The following is a 20,649-nucleotide window of genomic DNA, read 5'->3' on the forward strand; positions in this document are numbered from 1 at the left end:
ATCCCTGCACGGAGAACTGCAGGCCCCCCTTTTTTTTTAATGGCCAGTTCTTCGTGCAGGGATAAGTTGACAGCTGATTCTGACTGGTTACCAACGTATCCCGGCAAGGGAGGCCAAAAACGCAATGTGAATAAGCCCTGAGGATATATTAGGAGGCTCTTATAGATGGTGTTGTGTCTCTATAGGCGCTGTCACATGGAGCAGATTATACCTGCAAATAGAATCTGATTAAGCCTTGTAATACTGCTAAATAAAGGGAAATGTAATACAGAATTGGTATGACGCAAAATAAGGTGTGTGTGTGGGGGGGGGCCCAGACACTTAGGCTGTATGGGGCCCCAAAATTCCTGATGGCGGCCCTGTATGTGTGTACAGTGTATTTTAATGCAGTGTATATATAAGTATTGTGTGTGTACAGTGTATATACGAGCAGGAGGTGTGTATATAGAGTATGTGTAAGCTGTGTATCTATGTGACATGCATGGATATACAGTGCATGTATACAGTATGTGCAGGGTATATTTGTAAGGTGTATATTAATATATGATCAGAGTATATGATTTGAGAGTAATATTTCTGATGGTTTGGGTTGCAAGGGGTTAATCTTCGCTGTCTCAGCAGTTTAACCCATTGCAGACGTTTATTTTCTTCTGTCTTTTTAGGCATCTTTCATTTTGCTTTTTGGTTAGTATTTGATATTCTGGTGTATTTGCTGGATTGTCTCTGCTCAGAACCCTCTTCAGGCGTCCGTCAGGGTTACATCAGCAGTATACACCTATAATGGAACAAAACCCTGGTATAAGAATACAGTGAGAAGTGTCGCTCATGGGCCACTGCTAACAGTATAGTACACAGAATATTACACTAAATATATGTAGCATGTATATTCCGTGATCTTACCTGGTACATATGGCAAATATAGAATAGAAATGTGATGTGAACACAACTTACCGTATATACTTGAGTATAAACCGAGTTTTTCAGCACAGTTTTTGTTCATTATGGTAATCCAGGCAGAGGTCAGGATAGGCGGAGTTTGTTCATTATGGTAATCCAGGCAGGGATGAGAAGACACAGACATATTTTGTCACAGTTATCCAGGCATAGATCAGGGCAGGCAGAATTCATTCTTCATGGCTATTCGAGCAGAGCTTGTCCATCGTATAGTAATGCAGGCAGAGCTCAGGACAAGCAGAGTTTGTTCATCATAATAATCCAGGCAGAGGTCAGGGAAGACAGAGTTCATTCATCATTGCAATCCAAGCAGAGTTTGTCCATCATATAGTAATTCAGACAGAGGTCAGGGCAGGCAGAGTTTGTCCTTAAGATAAGATAATTCTTTAATAGTCCCAACCATGGGGAAATTCAGTGTGTTACAGCAGCCTGAATAATACAGTAATATATTACATGAAAAGAACACATACAAGCTCATAGCAGATAGAAAAGATACTGGGAGTCATAGCAAGTAAAAGAAAAAGAAAGACTCAGGATCATTTAGTTCTCTGTGCGGAGTGTCTTCACTTGGCCTGATGTAGATTATACAGCCTGATCGCGGTTGGGTGGAAGGATCTCCGATAGCGCTCCTTCTCACACTTGGGGTGAAGCAGTCGGTCACTTACAGTGCTGCTAAGTGCTATCACGGTCTCATACATGGGGTGGGATTGGTTCTCCCGCATGGAGGTCACCACGGACAGTATCCTTCTGTCACCCACCACCTGTACTGGGCCCAGCACTGTCAAGTCTATTCCTGTCCCTGGTTGATATACAGCGCCCCCAGCAGGCCACACCGAAAAAGATGGCTGAGGCAACCACAGAGTTGAAAAAGGCCCTAAGAAGTGTCCCCTGGACTCCGAAGGCCCTCAGCCTCCTGAACAGGTAGAGTCTGCTGTGGCCCTTTCTGTGCAGCGCCTCCAGGTGATCAGCCCAGTCTAGTTTATTATTGAGGAGCACGCCCAGATATTTATAGGTCCTGACTATCTCACTGCATGTCCCCTGGATCTCCACCGGGGTCGGAGCACCTCTCCGTTTACTAAAGTCCACCACCATCTCCTTGGTCTTCCCAGCATTAATCCTGAGATGGTTCCGCTGACACCAGTCCATAAAATCCAGGTTTAAGTCTCTGTATTCCCTATCGTCACCATCAGTGATGCGGCCGACTATAGCAGAGTCATCGGAGTACTTCTGTAAGTAACAGCTGGAGGAGTTGTGCCTAAAGTCAGCAGTGTACAGTGTGAAGAGAAATGGGGGAAGAACTGGACCTTGTGGTGCCCCCGTACTACAGATCACAGTTTCAGACACACAGTCCTGGGCTCTCACATACTGAGGGCGGTGTGTCAGGTAGTCTAGTATCCAGTTGGACAGGTGATGGTCCACTCCACCAAGGTGCAGGCAGAGGTCAGGACAAGCAGAGTTTGTTTGTCATGGTAATTCAGCAGAGGCCAGATGAAATAGAGCTCGTTCATTACAATAATCCAGGCAGAGGTCAGGGCAGGATGAGTTTGTTCATCTTGGTACTTCAGGCAGTGACCAGAGCAGATAGACTTCTAAAGTCAGTAATCCAGGCAGAGGACAGGACAGCACTCCATCAGTCCTCTTTTGAGCTTGCTAGTTATTTTTTTCCCCCAATAATACTGACATATAGTACAGAGCCAAAAAATAATATACATCCAGATTGCACATAATATGCAGTGATAGATTCAGATATAGGACATGCAATTCAGAAGTTGGTGCTTGTGTGGCAATGATCAATAGAGTGCAATGTTTTGGGCAGGAATGACTTGCTATGCTTGCAGGAATGCTATGGGGGCAAGTGGTACAAGGAAGGCATAAAGATATCGGGGACTCGTAAAGACACAACATTTTGTAATAAAGGTTTGTGCGGGAACATGGCATCTTCTTCATTTTCTTGTAAGGAGGGAGATGCTGCTGCAGCTGTTTCTATGAGATTGTGTGCTGTGAGAGGGGAGGAGGGAGACGTCTGAGTGATCTAAAGTGCGGACACTACTAAGCTACATTATTGGATAACACAGGGCAGTGCACCTTAGAATGACCTGGTGTGCAATATGTCAGAATGAACTTACCTCACCCCCATGTACTTACAGTAGTCACTTCACAGCACAGTCTCCGGACATTGTGTGTGCTGGTATCTCAGGGCAAGTATCTTGTGTGTGCAGCTTGGAGAGTGTGCAGAGTAATATAAACTGTATATAAGTGTTACTTGTGTTGTAGTGCAGGGCAGGCGTCACTTTCCTTCCACCTCGGTTACTGTATTGTTTATGGTTTGGTATTTGGAGTGATATTGATGGGAGGGAAGGCAGACACTTAGAGGAGCCGAAATCTGCCAAGAGGTTCAGTCCTTCCTGTCTCCACAGTAATGAACCTCTCCCCAAATCAATGCCCTGCCTACTGCAATAATACTGCGTGTGACCCGAGCACAGTGAGAGTGCAGGAGAGAGCAAAAGTGTGCAAGAAAGTGAGAGTGCAAGAGAGTGAGAGTGCAAGAAAGCATAAGTGCAAGAGAGTGTGATTGAGTATAAAACAATGCGAGGGGGTGTGAGTGTAAGAGAGTGCAAAGGGAATGTAAGAGAGTGCAAAATAGTGTAAATGACTGCAAGAGTGTGCAAGGGAGTGTAAGTGAGTTTAAGTGAGTGCAAGAGAGTGTGGTCCTGGTTATCTGCAGCTGATTACGTAGCACTGTTCATGTATCCAGGGCCGGCTCCTAGTTCGTGCGGACCCTTGTGCAACAGATCCTTAGTGGGCCCCTTTGTAGGGCATCTCATGTGGCAACAGTGATTTCTCCTAAATGCCCCCACAGCAAGAATAAAAAAACACTAGAAACTGTGGTAAACCTGGTGCAATGGTTGTAGATTTTTCTTAACTTTCAACTTTAGTTTTGCAAACTGTGGGTGAGATCTGCAGCTATATATTGTGTCCCCACATAGTAAAATGGCCCCTTTATGCCCCCATATAGTGTTATGATGCCAATATGCCCCAAAAAGTACAATGACCCTTAGGTATAATGCAACACTATTGTAATGTGACTGCACCAGCAGAATAGTGAGCGCAGCTCTGGGGTATAATACAGGATAAGTAATGTAATGTATGTACACAGTGACTGCACCAGCAGAATAGTGAGCGCAGCTCTGGAGTATAATACAGGATAAGTAATGTAATGTATGTACACAGTGACTGCGCCAGCAGAATAGTGAGCGCAGCTCTGGAGTATAATACAGGATAAGTAATGTAATGTATGTACACAGTGACTGCACCAGCAGAATAGTGAGCGCAGCTCTGGAGTATAATACAGGATAAGTAATGTAATGTATGTACACAGTGACTGTACCAGCAGAATAGTGAGCGCTGCTCTGGAGTATAATACAGGATAAGTAATGTAATGTATGTACACAGTGACTGTACCAGCAGAATAGTGAGTGCAGCTCTGGAGTATAATACAGGTTAAGTAATGTAATGTATGTACACAGTGACTGCACCAGCAGAATAGTGAGTGCAGCTCTGCAGTATAATACAGGATAAGTAATGTGATGTATATATATATACAGTGACTGTACAAGCAGAATAGTGAGCGCAGCTCTGGAGTATAATACAGGATAAGTAATGTAATGTATGTACACAGTGACTGCACCAGCAGAATAGTGAGCACAGCTCTGGAGTATAATACAGGATATGTAATGTATGTACACATTGACTGTACCGGCAGAATAGTGAGCGCAGCTCTGCAGTATAATACAGGATAAGTAATGTAATGTATGTACACAGTGACTGCACCAGCAGAATAGTGAGCGCAGCTCTGGGGTATAATACAGGATAAGTAATGTAATGTATGTACACAGTGACTGTACCAGCAGAATAGTGAGCGCAGCTCTGGAGTATAATAAAGGATAAGTAATGTAATGTAGGTACACAGTGACTGCACCAGCAGAATAGTGAGCGCAGCTCTGGAGTATAATACAGGATAAGTAATGTAATGTATGTACACAGTGACTGCGCCAGCAGAATAGTGAGCGCAGCTCTGGAGTATAATACAGGATAAGTAATGTAATGTATGTACACAGTGACTGCACCAGCAGAATAGTGAGCGCAGCTCTGGAGTATAATACAGGATAAGTAATGTAATGTATGTACACAGTGACTGTACCAGCAGAATAGTGAGCACAGCTCTGGAGTATAATACAGGATAAGTAATGTAATGTATTTACACAGTGACTGCACCAGCAGAATAGTGAGCGCAGCTCTGGAGTATAATACAGGATATGTAATGTATGTACACATTGACTGTACCAGCAGAATAGTGAGCGCAGCTCTGGAGTATAATACAGGATAAGTAATGTAATGTATGTACACAGTGACTGTACCAGCAGAATAGTGAGCGCTGCTCTGGAGTATAATACAGGATAAGTAATGTAATGTAGGTACACAGTGACTGCACCAGCAGAATAGTGAGCGCAGCTCTGGAGTATAATACAGGATAAGTAATGTAATGTATGTACACAGTGACTGCACCAGCAGAATAGTGAGTGCAGCTCTGCAGTATAATACAGGATAAGTAATGTAATGTATATATACAGTGACTGTACAAGCAGAATAGTGAGCGCAGCTCTGGAGTATAATACAGGATAAGTAATGTAATGTATGTACACAGTGACTGTACCAGCAGAATAGTGAGTGCAGCTCTGGAGTATAATACAGGATAAGTAATCTAATGTATGTACACAGTGACTGTAAAAGCAGAATAGTGAGTGCAGCTCTGGAGTATAATACAGGATGAGTAATGTAATGTATGTACATAGTGACTGTACCAGCAGAATAGTGAGTGCAGCTCTGGAGTATAATACAGGATAAGTATTGTAATGTATGTACACAGTGACTGTACCAGCAGAAAAGTGAGCGCTGCTCTGGAGTATAATACAGGATAAGTAATGTAATGTGTGTACACAGTGACTGCACCAGCAGAATAGTGAGTGCAGCTCTGCAGTATAATACAGGATAAGTAATGTAATGTATATATACAGTGACTGTACAAGCAGAATAGTGAGCGCAGCTCTGGAGTATAATACAGGATAAGTAATGTAATGTATGTACACAGTGACTGTACCAGCAGAATAGTGAGCGCAGCTCTGGGGTATGATACAGGATAAGTAATGTAATGTATGTACACAGTGAATGCACCAGCAGAATAGTGAGCGCAGCTCTGGAGTATAATACAGGATAAGTAATGTAATGTATGTACACAGTGACTGTACCAGCAGAATAGTGAGTGCAGCTCTGGAGTATAATACAGGATAAGTAATGTAATGTATGTACACAGTGACTGCACCAGCAGAATAGTGAGTGCAGCTCTGCAGTATAATACAGGATAAGTAATGTAATGTATATATATATATACAGTGAATGTACAAGCAGAATAGTGAGCGCAGCTCTGGAGTATAATACAGGATAAGTAATGTAATGTATGTACACAGTGACTGTACCAGCAGAATAGTGAGCGCAGCTCTGGAGTATAATACAGGATAAGTAATGTAATGTATTTACACAGTGACTGCACCAGCAGAATAGTGAGCGCAGCTCTGGAGTATAATACAGGATAAGTAATGTAATGTATGTACACAGTGACTGCACCAGCAGAATAGTGAGCACAGCTCTGGAGTATAATACAGGATATGTAATGTATGTACACATTGACTGTACCAGCAGAATAGTGAGCGCAGCTCTGGAGTATAATACAGGATAAGTAATGTAATGTATGTACACAGTGACTGTACCAGCAGAATAGTGAGCGCAGCTCTGGAGTATAATACAGGATAAGTAATGTAATGTATGTACACAGTGACTCTACCAGCAGAATAGTGAGCGCAGCTCTGGAGTATAATACAGGATAAGTAATGTAATGTATGTACACAGTGACTGCACCAGCAGAATAGTGAGCGCAGCTCTGGAGTATAATACAGGATAAGTAATGTAATGTGTGTACGCAGTGACTGCACCAGCAGAATAGTGAGCGCAGCTCTGGAGTATAATACAGGATAAGTAATGTAATGTGTGTACGCAGTGACTGTACCAGCAGAATAGTGAGCGCAGCTCTGGAGTATAATACAGGATACGTAATGTCATGTATGTACACAGTGACTGCACCAGCAGAATAGTGAGCGCAGCTCTGGAGTATAATACAGGATAAGTAATGTAATGTATGTACACAGTGACTGTACCAGCAGAATAGTGAGTGCAGCTCTGGAGTATAATACAGGATAAGTAATCTAATGTATGTACACAGTGACTGCACCAGCAGAATAGTGAGCGCAGCTCTGGAGTATAATACAGGATAAGTAATGTAATGTATGTACACAGTGACTGCACCAGCAGAATAGTGAGTGCAGCTCTGGAGTATAATACAGGATAAGTAATGTAATGTATATATACAGTGACTGTACAAGCAGAATAGTGAGTGCAGCTCTGGAGTATAATACAGGATAAGTAATGTAATGTATGTACACAGTGACTGTACCAGCAGAATAGTGAGTGCAGCTCTGGAGTATAATACAGGATAAGTAATCTAATGTATGTACACAGTGACTGTAAAAGCAGAATAGTGAGTGCAGCTCTGGAGTATAATACAGGATGAGTAATGTAATGTATGTACATAGTGACTGTACCAGCAGAATAGTGAGTGCAGCTCTGGAGTATAATACAGGATAAGTATTGTAATGTATGTACACAGTGACTGTACCAGCAGAATAGTGAGCGCTGCTCTGGAGTATAATACAGGATAAGTAATGTAATGTGTGTACACAGTGACTGCACCAGCAGAATAGTGAGTGCAGCTCTGCAGTATAATACAGGATAAGTAATGTAATGTATATATACAGTGACTGTACAAGCAGAATAGTGAGCGCAGCTCTGGAGTATAATACAGGATAAGTAATGTAATGTATGTACACAGTGACTGTACCAGCAGAATAGTGAGCGCAGCTCTGGGGTATGATACAGGATAAGTAATGTAATGTATGTACACAGTGAATGCACCAGCAGAATAGTGAGCGCAGCTCTGGAGTATAATATAGGATAAGTAATGTAATGTATGTACACAGTGACTGTACCAGCAGAATAGTGAGTGCAGCTCTGGAGTATAATACAGGATAAGTAATGTAATGTATGTACACAGTGACTGCACCAGCAGAATAGTGAGTGCAGCTCTGCAGTATAATACAGGATAAGTAATGTAATGTATATATATATATACAGTGACTGTACAAGCAGAATAGTGAGCGCAGCTCTGGAGTATAATACAGGATAAGTAATGTAATGTATGTACACAGTGACTGTACCAGCAGAATAGTGAGCGCAGCTCTGGAGTATAATACAGGATAAGTAATGTAATATATTTACACAGTGACTGCACCAGCAGAATAGTGAGCGCAGCTCTGGAGTATAATACAGGATAAGTAATGTAATGTATGTACACAGTGACTGCACCAGCAGAATAGTGAGCACAGCTCTGGAGTATAATACAGGATATGTAATGTATGTACACATTGACTGTACCAGCAGAATAGTGAGCGCAGCTCTGGAGTATAATACAGGATAAGTAATGTAATGTGTGTACACAGTGACTGTACCAGCAGAATAGTGAGCGTAGCTCTGGAGTATAATACAGGATAAGTAATGTAATGTATGTACACAGTGACTCTACCAGCAGAATAGTGCGCGCAGCTCTGGAGTATAATACAGGATAAGTAATGTAATGTGTGTACGCAGTGACTGCACCAGCAGAATAGTGAGCGCAGCTCTGGAGTATAATACAGGATAAGTAATGTAATGTGTGTACGCAGTGACTGTACCAGCAGAATAGTGAGCGCAGCTCTGGAGTATAATACAGGATACGTAATGTCATGTATGTACACAGTGACTGCACCAGCAGAATAGTGAGCGCAGCTCTGGAGTATAATACAGGATAAGTAATGTAATGTATGTACACAGTGACTGTACCAGCAGAATAGTGAGCACAGCTCTGGAGTATAATACAGGATAAGTAATGTAATGTATGTATACAGTGACTGTACCAGCTGAATAGTGAGCGCAGCTCTGGAGTATAATACAGGATAAGTAATGTAATGTATGTACACAGTGACTGTACCAGCAGAATAGTGAGCGCAGCTCTGCAGTATAATACAGGATAAGTAATGTAATGTATGTATACAGTGACTGTACCAGCAGAATAGTGAGCGCAGCTCTGGAGTATAATACAGGATAAGTAATGTAATGTATGTACACAGTGACTGTACCAGCAGAATAGTGAGCGCAGCTCTGGAGTATAATACAGGATAAGTAATGTAATGTATGTACACAGTGACTGTACCAGCAGAATAGTGAGCGCAGCTCTGGAGTATAATACAGGATAAGTAATGTAATGTATGTACACAGTGACTGTACCAGCAGAATAGTGAGCGCAGCCACATTAGTGATCGCAGATATAATAGTGATCCTCTGTACATTGAGTCCCAGTATACTACACAAAGTGACAGAACTTTTTATTTTGACCTCTGACCCGGTCACTTCTAAATCTCCGGGTGTAATATAACGAACCTTCCAGCTCTGAACCGTCTTGCCTCTGTTCTAGGTCCTGAAACATCTGCGGCACCTCAATTTCACCAACAATATTGGGGAGCAGGTGGATTTCAATGATTTCGGGGACCTGGTGGGGAATTACACCATCATTAACTGGCACCTGACCAAGGAGGACGACTCGGATGAAGTCGTCTTTGAGGACATTGGCCACTACAATGTCTACGCCAAGAAAGGAGAACGTCTGTTCATTAATGAGAGCAAGATCTTGTGGAGCGGATTCTCCCGGGAGGTAGGACATGAGGGGGTCATAGTTTTTGTAGAGTTTTGATCAGATTTCTGTAGCATTGCTTGACGTGACAGGTGGTGTGAACAGGACAAGGTCAGGAGGAGGATAAAGCTTCGGAGGAGACATTGCAAGTCGTGGTCTCCTGTGATCCTCCTGTTGATGTTTGTTTCCAGGAATAGTCATTGTCAGGGCTGGTTTATAGATAGCGCCACCTGCTGGACCTCATATTACATCTTACAAATATATAGAATTTTTTATTTTTTATTTGAATTTTCCAGGTTCCTTTTTCCAACTGCAGCAGAATCTGCCAGGAAGGCACCAGGAAAGGCATCATTGAGGGAGAACCCACCTGCTGTTTTAGCTGTGAGGACTGTCCAGATGGCGAATACTCAGATGAGACAGGTATTTGTGCAGCTCCATGATGAGTAGGGCAATGCTGTTTTCATACAATCAGCCAAAAGATATTTGTATTGTTAGGGGTCCCCCTAGTGGAAGAACTGTAACCACACGCACTCCCGTGCACCTCGCACTTGTACAGACCTGGTGTAATATCACATTCAATTTAGTTATGGTTTAATAGGAACATGTATTTTTAGAACCAACTTTTATTGTAAACATATTTTTTAAGAATTTTTGCTAAATTATCCAAAAAAAGTACTATATCCTGCAATTTTCACCCTGACTATTACACCTAATAATAGACTAAAACTTGCTCTTGCTAATCCTGAAGGGTTTTCTATGGCAGCAGTCACCTCATTTATATAACAGACAGTATCACAATACAAAATAACACCTCTATAGATAATACCACTAAGTTATCATGACATCACTACTGTCAATAGATGATGTCACCATTTATCTCCTCCCCTTTCCTGCATTGGGCATGCCTATAAACTCTCCCATAGACCTCAGTGAGTCAACCCCAGACTATTTCTGCCTATGGCTATGAGACTGCTGTAAAGCATATCACTAAATGCTGTTAAACGCAGAGAAGTAATCCAGGCCAGATAACCTCCCCCATAATCATGTACAGAAAATAGAATTACATCGTCTTCACAGACTAGAAAAAAAGTGATAAATAAAGACATCAGTGACACATTCATATTACAGGCTGTGGAGAGAATTTTACATTTAATTTTTATCTTTAGGATACTCTCCCCTGTCTGTACACATATACACAGCCTGTGTTTCACCCCTTTCCCCTGTCTGTACACATATACACAGCCTGTGTTTCACCCCTTTCCTCTGTCTGTACACATATACACAGCCTGTGTGTTTCACCCCTTCCCCCTGTCTGTACACATATACACAGTCTGTGTTTCACCCCTTTCCTCTGTCTGTACACATATACACAGCCTGTGTTTCACCCCTTTCTTCTGTCTGTACACATATACACAGCCTGTGTGTTTCACCCCTTCCCCCTGTCTGTACACATATACACAGTCTGTGTTTCACCCCTTCCCCCTGTCTGTACACATATACACAGTCTGTGTTTCACCCCTTAGCCCTGTTTGTACACATATACACAGCCTGTGTGTTTCAATCCTTCCCCTGTCTGTACACATATACACAGCCTGTGTTTCACCCCTTTCTCCTGTCTGTACACATATACACAGCCTGTGTTTCACCCCTTTCTTCTGTCTGTACACATATACACAGCCTGTGTGTTTCCCCTTCCCCCTGTCTGTACACATATACACAGCCTGTGTGTTTCCCCTTCCCCCTGTCTGTACACATATACACAGCCTGTGTTTCACCCCTTAGCCCTGTTTGTACACATATACACTGTTATGTCAGTCCAGGTAGCTGCAACGGGGCTAAGGGATAGCAGTAGGGAATCTCGCCCTGCACTACTCCCACTAGCTATCCCGGTCCCTGCCTCACGGGTGTGGGTCGGCTGTACTCAGGCTAAGCCTGACCCCGACAGCTCCTCTCTCACTGATTCCGTAGGCCTAGAGGGAAGTGGGAGAAGGAATGCCCTATAAGATCTCTAGGGACTGGAGACTAAAGGGGGTCACCCCTAACGAACAAGTGAAGCTGCTACTGACAGGGACTGACAAGGGTGTGCGCTGACTAACAACACAAGCAGCACACAGGAAAAATGTGGGAAAGGATTCCCCCAAACCAATATGGAAAGGAACCATACACTAGGAAACAAACACAGGGAAACTGAGTAGAAATCAAAGGATAAGGCAATTCACTCACACAGTCAATAACACACACAGAGGGAGGATTGGTGAACACAGAAGGGAAAACACACAAACCAACTTGTTCACCCAAACCTCCCAAAAATCAACTACGGAACTTCCTCTATCCAAGATAACCACCTACTCCTCCTGCTAAGGCCTAGCTCTGTAAAAGCGACACTCAGCACAGAACCATGGGAGGCATGGGTTTAAATACAGAGTAGAGACCACTCCTCCCAGGTGCAAATGGGAGGACAGACTAATCAACCAGGAGATAAAGCTGCCTACCAGCAGTGCGCGCGTGCAAGTCAGAAGGTGCGCACCAATACTCACGACAGGACAACCCCGCAGCGCCAGGATGCCACCCCAGACACCGCGCAGCCAAAAACTCCCCAGGTAAGAAAAATAGAAAGCAATGAACCAAAATACTCCTAACATACACAGCCTGTGTGTTTCAATCCTTCCCCTGTCTGTACACATATACACAGCCTGTATTTCACCCCTTTCCCCTGTCTGTACACATATACACAGCCTGTGTGTTTCACCCCTTCCCCCTGTCTGTACACATATACACAGTCTGTGTTTCACCCCTTAGCCCTGTTTGTACACATATACACAGCCTGTGTGTTTCAATCCTTCCCCTGTCTGTACACATATACACAGCCTGTATTTCACCCCTTTCCCCTGTCTGTACACATATACACAGCCTGTGTGTTTCACCCCTTCCCCCTGTCTGTACACATATACACAGCCTGTGTGTTTCAATCCTTCTCCTGTCTGTACACATATACACAGCCTGTGTTTCACCCCTTTCTCCTGTCTGTACACATATACACAGCCTGTGTGTTTCCCCTTCCCCTGTTTGTACACATATACACAGCCTGTGTTTCACCCCTTTCCCCTGTCTGTACACATATACTCAGCCTGTGTTTTACCCCTTTCTCCTGTCTGTACATATATACACAGCCTGTGTTTCACCCCTTCCCCTGTCTGTACACATATACACAGCCTGTGTTTCACCCCTTTCCCCAGTCTGTACACATATACACAGTCTGCGTTTCACCCCTTTCTCCTGTCTGTACACATATACACAGCCTGTGTGTTTCCCCTTCCCCTGTCTGTACACATATACCCAGCCTGTGTTTCACCCCTTTCTAATGTCTGTACACATATACCCAGCCTGTGTGTTTCACCCCTTTCTCCTGTCTGTACACATATACACAGCCTGTGTGTTTCCCCCCTTCCCCCTGTCTGTACACATATACACAGCCTGTGTTTCACCCCTTTCCCCTGTCTGTACACATATACACAGCCTGTGTTTCACCCCTTTGTCCTGTCTGTACACATATACACAGGCTGTGTGTTTCCCCTTCCCCTGTTTGTACACATATACACAGCCTGTGTTTCACCCCTTTCCCCTGTCTGTACACATATACACAGCCTGTGTTTCACCCCTTCCCCTGTCTGTACACATATACCCAGCCTGTGTTTCACCCCTTCCCCCAGTCTGTACACATATACACAGTCTGCGTTTCACCCCTTTCTCCTGTCTGTACACATATACACAGCCTGTGTTTCACCCCTTTCTCCTGTCTGTACACATATACACAGCCTGTGTTTCACCCCTTTCTAATGTCTGTACACATATACCCAGCCTGTGTTTCACCCCTTTCTCCTGTCTGTACACATATACCCAGCCTGTGTTTCACCCCTTCCCCCTGTCTGTATACATATACACAGCCTGTGTGTTTCACCCATTCCCCTGTCTGTACACATATACACAGCCTGTGTTTCACCCCTTCCCCCTGTCTGTATACATATACACAGCCTGTGTGTTTCCCCTTCCCCTGCCTGCTCTCCTCTTTATCTATATCCTCTGTGATCTTCTCTCCCTGAAAACTCGGACACTTTCCTTTCTCTCCACACTTATGTATAGCCGTCTCCTTCCTGCTGTAATCTCTGTGATATGTGTAGCAGGTTGTGAACCCACTGAGTCACCTAATCATTTTGGCTTTTGGTCACTCCTAAGGGAACTAACTAAGTGAGCTCCCTGGTGTTCACCCTTTTAACGCTACACAGTGATCTAGACTTCTGTTGTTCTTGAATTAGTCTCACTTTAGATGAAAGATGGCCTAGGGTCAATATCAGGGCTGGCTCCAGGTTATTATGGGCCCTTGGGCGACAGAGCCTCAGTAGGCCCCCTTGTGGAGGAGGCAGGAGTCAGGACACTGCGCGCCGCTGTCGGCGGACGAAGTGAGTGATGTCACGCAGGAGCGCGCCGTCACCTACGTTATACCTCCCAACTTTTGAAGAGTAGAAAGAGTGGCAATGTTAGCTCCGCCCACTTTTATGTTGATTCCGCCCATTGTCATTCATTTTTCATGTGCTCCCACACAGTATAGTCCTCCTACAGTCACCCGTAAATTATATGCCCCCCTTCCATCTCTCCCCCAGTTTTATATACACCCTTCGTCTGCCCCCAGTTTCATGCCCCCCCTCCATCTCTGTCCCCAGTTTCATGCCGTTCTCCCCCCTTCATCTTCCCCAGTGTCATGCTGTTCTGTTCTCCCTTCATTTGCCCCCAGTGTCACGGGCCCCCTTCATTATGTTCCACCTTAATGTTTAACACAAAACAAACACACTCACCTTCCAACGCTCTCTCCGCTCTCACTCCACTCACATAGTTGTAGGCCCGATGTGACGTCATCACATCGCGCCTACAAATGCAGAAGCCGGACTGCAGCGTTAAAGCAGGAGCTGAGCTGTGACAGCTCCTTCTTTAATCATTACTATGCAGAGTAGAGTCACAGCTTCGCATTAATGCATAAAATAATAGATAGCTTATTATCTTACTTTTATCCGACGGAATGAGACCCAAAGAAGTATCCTGGAGATGCACGGAGAACCTTCCGGTAGGTAAGGAGAGAATGGCAATAAATGGATGTCCAGCACTCCGTAACTTCTTTATATAAAAGGTATAAGTTTATTTCGGAGACATGCTCCCTTTAAAAGCCGAGTATATACAAAGCATATGGTGGTGCAGATAGGATGGTAACGAAGAAACCGACGCGTTTCGAGGTTATTCACCTCTTAGTCATGGTTAAGAGGTGAATAACCTCGAAACGCGTCGGTTTCTTCGTTACCATCCTATCTGCACCACCATATGCTTTGTATATACTCGGCTTTTAAAGGGAGCATGTCTCCAAAATAAACTTATACCTTTTATATAAAGAAGTTACGGAGTGCTGGACATCCATTTATTGCCATTCCCTGCTTTAATCACCTATGTATTCAGCTCATTGGTGTCCGACGGATGCCGATGAGCTGAAATTGGGACAGGCAACTGCTGGGGCGGGCAAGTGCCATGGGGCCCCCAGAGGCTCTGTGGGCCCCGGCACTTGCCCGACTATGCCGTGTGCTGACGCCGGCCCTGGTCAATATTCACCAGAGGGAGGCACTAGAGGTCAGGCAAGAGGGTAGTCAGGTACAGGATGAGGGCTGGGCTAGCAGAGCATGTGCACAAGTAGGAGGTCAGGGCATGTTGTGCAGGTTCTATAGTCAGAAACAAGCTGGTGTCAGAAACAGGCATTCCGATCAGGAACTGAATAACCTACAGCAGGAGTTAGCAAGTTAGGACCCTTTTTTAGGTGACTGCTAAGGGTGTGGCGGATATTTATAGATAGGTTAGATGGGTACAGGTAGGGAGTGGATGGGGACAGAATAGTACCTGTGCTAGCTGGCTCTTTTGGAAGTGAGAATAGGCAGGATGTGCACCGGAGTGTGCATGGTCATGAGGAGGGGGCAGAGGACGAATAGCAAGGAGGAGCAGAGATAACCCAATGACTTTGTCGTCCTGGACAGGAAACATGCAAGCAAGCATGGACAACTAGTGTTATACTGTGCCAATGTGAGGAAAGGAAGGGAGAGCGAAGAGACACAGGAGCAACAATCTGATCTAGGTCCAAAATAGCAGGATAACCGTTTATGTAAAGGAGGTACATCAGTGCCACGGCAAGAAATGTTTTAAAGAAAAATTTTTGCACAGGTTTTTTTTAGCCTTTATTAGTGGTGTTTCATGGACTTGCTTAGGTCCCTTTTTGGATCTAGTGAATAATCCTTCTCTTTTACTCCCTATTAGATGCCAGCGCCTGTGAGAAATGTGCCCCCGATTACTGGTCCAATGAAAACCACACGTCCTGCATTGCTAAAGAGATAGAGTTCCTGTCCTGGACTGAGCCCTTCGGGATTGCCCTGACTATGTTTGCGATCCTTGGGATATGTCTAACGTCCTTTGTCTTCAGTGTTTTCATCAAGTTTCGCAACACTCCCATTGTCAAGGCCACCAATCGAGAGCTCTCGTATCTTCTGCTCTTCTCCCTGTTGTGTTGCTTCTCCAGTTCCTTATTCTTCATTGGAGAACCTGAGGATTGGACATGCCAGTTACGGCAGCCGGCCTTTGGTATTAGCTTTGTCTTGTGTATTTCATGCATCTTGGTGAAGACCAACCGTATCTTGCTTGTGTTTGAGGCCAAAATTCCCACCAGCTTTCAACGGAAATGGTGGGGTCTGAACCTCCAGTTTCTTCTTGTGTTCCTGTGTACCTTTGTCCAAATTGTGACCTGTATTATCTGGCTTTACACTGCACCTCCAAAGAGTGCTAAAAACCATGAAGACGAGATCATTTTTGTCATCTGTAACGAGGGATCATTGATGGCTCTCGGCTTTCTTATTGGCTATACTTGTTTGCTTGCGGCAATTTGCTTTTTCTTTGCCTTCAAAGCCAGAAAACTACCGGAAAACTTTAATGAAGCCAAGTTTATCACTTTCAGCATGCTGATATTCTTCATCGTCTGGATCTCCTTCATTCCAGCCTATGTAAGCACCTACGGAAAATATGTGTCCGCTGTTGAAGTCATCGCCATTCTGGCTTCCAGTTTTGGCTTGCTGACTTGCATTTTCTTCAATAAAGTCTACATCATATTGTTCAAACCTTCCAGGAATACCATTGAAGAGGTCCGCTGCAGCACGGTGGCCCATGCTTTCAAGGTTGCGGCCAGAGCCACTCTGAGACGCAGCAATGTGTCCCATAAGAGGTCTAACAGTTTAGGAGGGTCATCCGGTTCCACTCCATCATCTTCCATCAGCAGCAAAAGCAACCACGATGAACACTTTGTAGCAGCCGAGCGAGCCAGGAGCTGCAAGCAGAAGGTGAGCTTCGGGAGTGGAACTGTCACTTTGTCTTTGAGTTTCGACGAACCTTCGAAAAATTCTGTGTCTAACAAGATCGTGAAACCCAAAAACTCACTAGAGGCAAAGAACAGTGACGACAGTTTGATGAGACACAAGGCTTTGCTTCCGTTACAAAACAGCGATGTAGGCAGCGAATCCAGCTTCAGAACAGCCTCAAATGTCGACGAATCTGAATCACAGGACTATACCGGTCAAGCCAACTCCGACAAGCCTAACATGGTGGCTTCTCCCATTCAGGAAGAGAAGAGCGATGTTGATGGATCTATCACAGAAAACATGATAAACTCCTAATACCATAGAGGTATCAGCAGAACTCCATGTTGTGTATTCAGTTCAGACCTTAAGGCAGTCAGTGTTGTTGATCAAAGACTTCTTTCTACCGGAAAACGAAGGACAGTTCTTCGAAACGTTGGTGGATCCTTAGGAGGAACCTACACCAAATATTCTGGAGACTTCTTTCTCCACCTGTGTATTAATGTTAAGTGAACTTTTAGGATAACCTACTAGTATTGTGGTTCTTTTCCGTAAACTCACATATCCTTCTACTGCCAACAGATTTCTTGTTCATTGTGTATCCAGATGATCTATCTAAGCCATGGTTCCATTGTGGGTGAAGCATTGTCCTGTCACGATTACTGTGACCATGTTTTTTCCCTTAGGGATGAGAAGCGGTTCATCTAGGGGCGTCCATTGTTGTTCTTTCTATGTGTAGACCCCTGTAGTCCTCTGACATATGATAATCTATTAATCACATAGGATATTTCTATGCTAATTTATTGGTTTGTACATTTCATGGTGGCATAGTGGTCAGTATTCCCACCGTGCAGTGCTGGGTTCTCATGGACTTTCTGCATGGACTGTATATGTTTCTTATGGGCCAAATTCCATACATGCAGAAGTTAGATAACAGAGCCCCCGACCCCACCACAAATATGGCTGGTTTAGGTTAGAGCGCACCAGTTGGAGGTCTGTTTCAATGTTTTTGGAGGATCCTTATCTGCATGTATACAGTAGAGTCTCCTCGCTTAGTTTTTCTCATGGTGGCTCTTTACAGACGAATCTAAAGAAGTCATTCTACGCTGAAGAGACCGCACAAGGTAGAAGCCGTCTGTGGTTTGTGGATTTTCCAATATTGTGATGCTCTAGAACCCTATGGTGTTGTATAAATATTACTCTTCTATATCATGTCCCTTGGTAATACAGCTCGGAGACCGCCTTACGTCTTCTCATTGTTTTAGTGCAGCTACATGACAACATTTAATAAAAACATTGCTTTATTTTTTTGGTTTTATTCTGCTTTTGTTCCTGAGTATAATATTCTGGTTTTATGCTGGCTATATTATACTGTGTGTGGGGGTCACTATGGGACATTATACTGTGTGTGGGGGTCACTATGGGACATAATACTGTGTGCAGGGGCCACTATGGGGGATAATACTGTGTGCAGGGGTCACTATGGGGGATAATACTGTCTGCAGGGGCCACTATGGGGCATAATACTGTGTGCAGGGGCCACTATGGGGGATAATACTGTGTGCAGGGGCCACTATGGGGTATAACACTGTGTGCAGGGGCCACTATGGGACATAATACTGTCTGCAGGGGCCACTATGGGGGATAATACTGTGTGCAGGGGCCACTATGGGGTATAACACTGTGTGCAGGGGCCACTATGGGACATAATACTGTGTGCAGGGGCCACTATGGGACATAATACTTTGTGCAGGGGTCACTATGGGGGATAATACTGTCTGCAGGGGCCACTATGGGGCATAATACTGTGTGCAGGGGCCACTATGGGGTATAACACTGTGTGCAGGGGCCACTATGGGGGATAATACTGTGTGCAGGGGCCACTATGGGACATAATACTGTGTGCAGGGGCCACTATGGGACATAATACTGTGTGCAGGGGCCACTATGGGGGATAATACTGTCTGCAGGGGCCACTATGGGGCATAATACTGTGTGCAGGGGCCACTATGGGACATAATACTGTGTGCAGGGGCCACTATGGGACATAATACTGTGTGCAGGGGCCACTATGGGACATAATACTGTGTGCAGGGGCCACTATGGGACATAATACTGTGTGCAGGGGCCACTATGGGACATAATACTGTGTGCAGGGGCCACTATGGGACATAATACTGTGTGCAGGGGCCACTATGGGGGATAATACTGTGTGCAGGGGCCACTATGGGACATAATACTGTGTGCAGGGGCCACTATGGGACATAATACTGTGTGGGGGTCACTATGGGACATAATACTGTGTGCGGGGGTCACTATGGGACATAGTACTGTGTGCAGGGGCCACTATGGGACATAATACTGTGTGCAGGGGCCACTATGGGACATAATACTGTGTGCAGGGGCCACTATGGGGGATAATACTGTGTGCAGGGGCCACTATGGGACATAATACTGTGTGCAGGGGCCACTATGGGACATAATACTGTGTGCAGGGGCCACTATGGGACATAATACTGTGTGCAGGGGCCACTATGGGGTTTAATACTGTGTGCAGGGGCCACTATGGGACATTATAATGAGTGTGGGGGTCACTATGGGACATAATACTGTGTGCAGGGGCCACTATGGGACATTATAATGAGTGTGGGGGTCACTATGGGACATAATACTGTGTGCAGGGGCCACTATGGGACATTATACTTTCACAGGGATTTTTCCCATGGATTGGGGGTGAGCTTTTTGATCAGCCTGGAGCCCATCATACCCTTAGTCTACACCGGTTGTAAGTAATGAATGCAGCTTATCACTGAGCATGGCGGCCATTATATTATATTATATTATATTATATTATATTATATTATATTATATTATATGTGGGGGCCATTATATTATATGTGGGGGCCATTATATTATATGTGGGGGTTATTATATGTGGTGACAGTGTGCGGGCTGTTATATTACATGTGGGACACTGACGGGGATTGTGTTGCTATTAAAGTAGTGGATACAAAGGAATTCACAGAACTTGGACACAGTCTTGTAGAGCTTCATATCCTTCATTGCTTCCAGGAAAGCCCTTACTTGATCCATGGCCTGGCCGCTTTCCATGTGGTGAATTATGTCTATTAAGTTATGGCCGAGGGGACCGAAATTCATCACAGCAGATGTGGTCTATGGGACAGGGTTCATTATATAATATCCATATAATATCCTACTGACCAGAGATGGCCATATAGTATCCTACTGACTAAAATTATGCGCGCAAAATTACGTGCATTATAGGCCCATAAGGACCCATTGAAATGAATGGGATCTGTTTTGAGCGCTCACATTCTGACACATGTATATGTGCCAGAATGCGCGCGCGTAAAC

At 44.5% G+C, this 20,649-nt stretch overlaps 1 protein-coding gene across 1 annotated transcript in view; it reads left to right on the forward strand.

Annotated features, from left to right (window-relative positions):
- CASR (calcium sensing receptor) overlaps positions 1-17,687 on the forward strand; it is a 121,877-nt gene extending 104,190 nt beyond the window's left edge. Inside the window, exons 5-7 of the mRNA XM_075262523.1 lie at positions 9,632-9,868; positions 10,144-10,267; positions 16,190-17,687. Coding sequence (XP_075118624.1) covers positions 9,632-9,868; positions 10,144-10,267; positions 16,190-17,592 — 1,764 coding nt within the window. The 3' untranslated portion in view covers positions 17,593-17,687. The remainder of the gene's footprint in view (positions 1-9,631; positions 9,869-10,143; positions 10,268-16,189) is intronic.
- Positions 17,688-20,649: the final 2,962 nt, after the last annotated feature.

The sequence above is a fragment of the Leptodactylus fuscus genome, chromosome 2 (genome assembly GCF_031893055.1).
Source record: "Leptodactylus fuscus isolate aLepFus1 chromosome 2, aLepFus1.hap2, whole genome shotgun sequence".
Lineage (NCBI taxonomy): Eukaryota > Metazoa > Chordata > Amphibia > Anura > Leptodactylidae > Leptodactylus > Leptodactylus fuscus.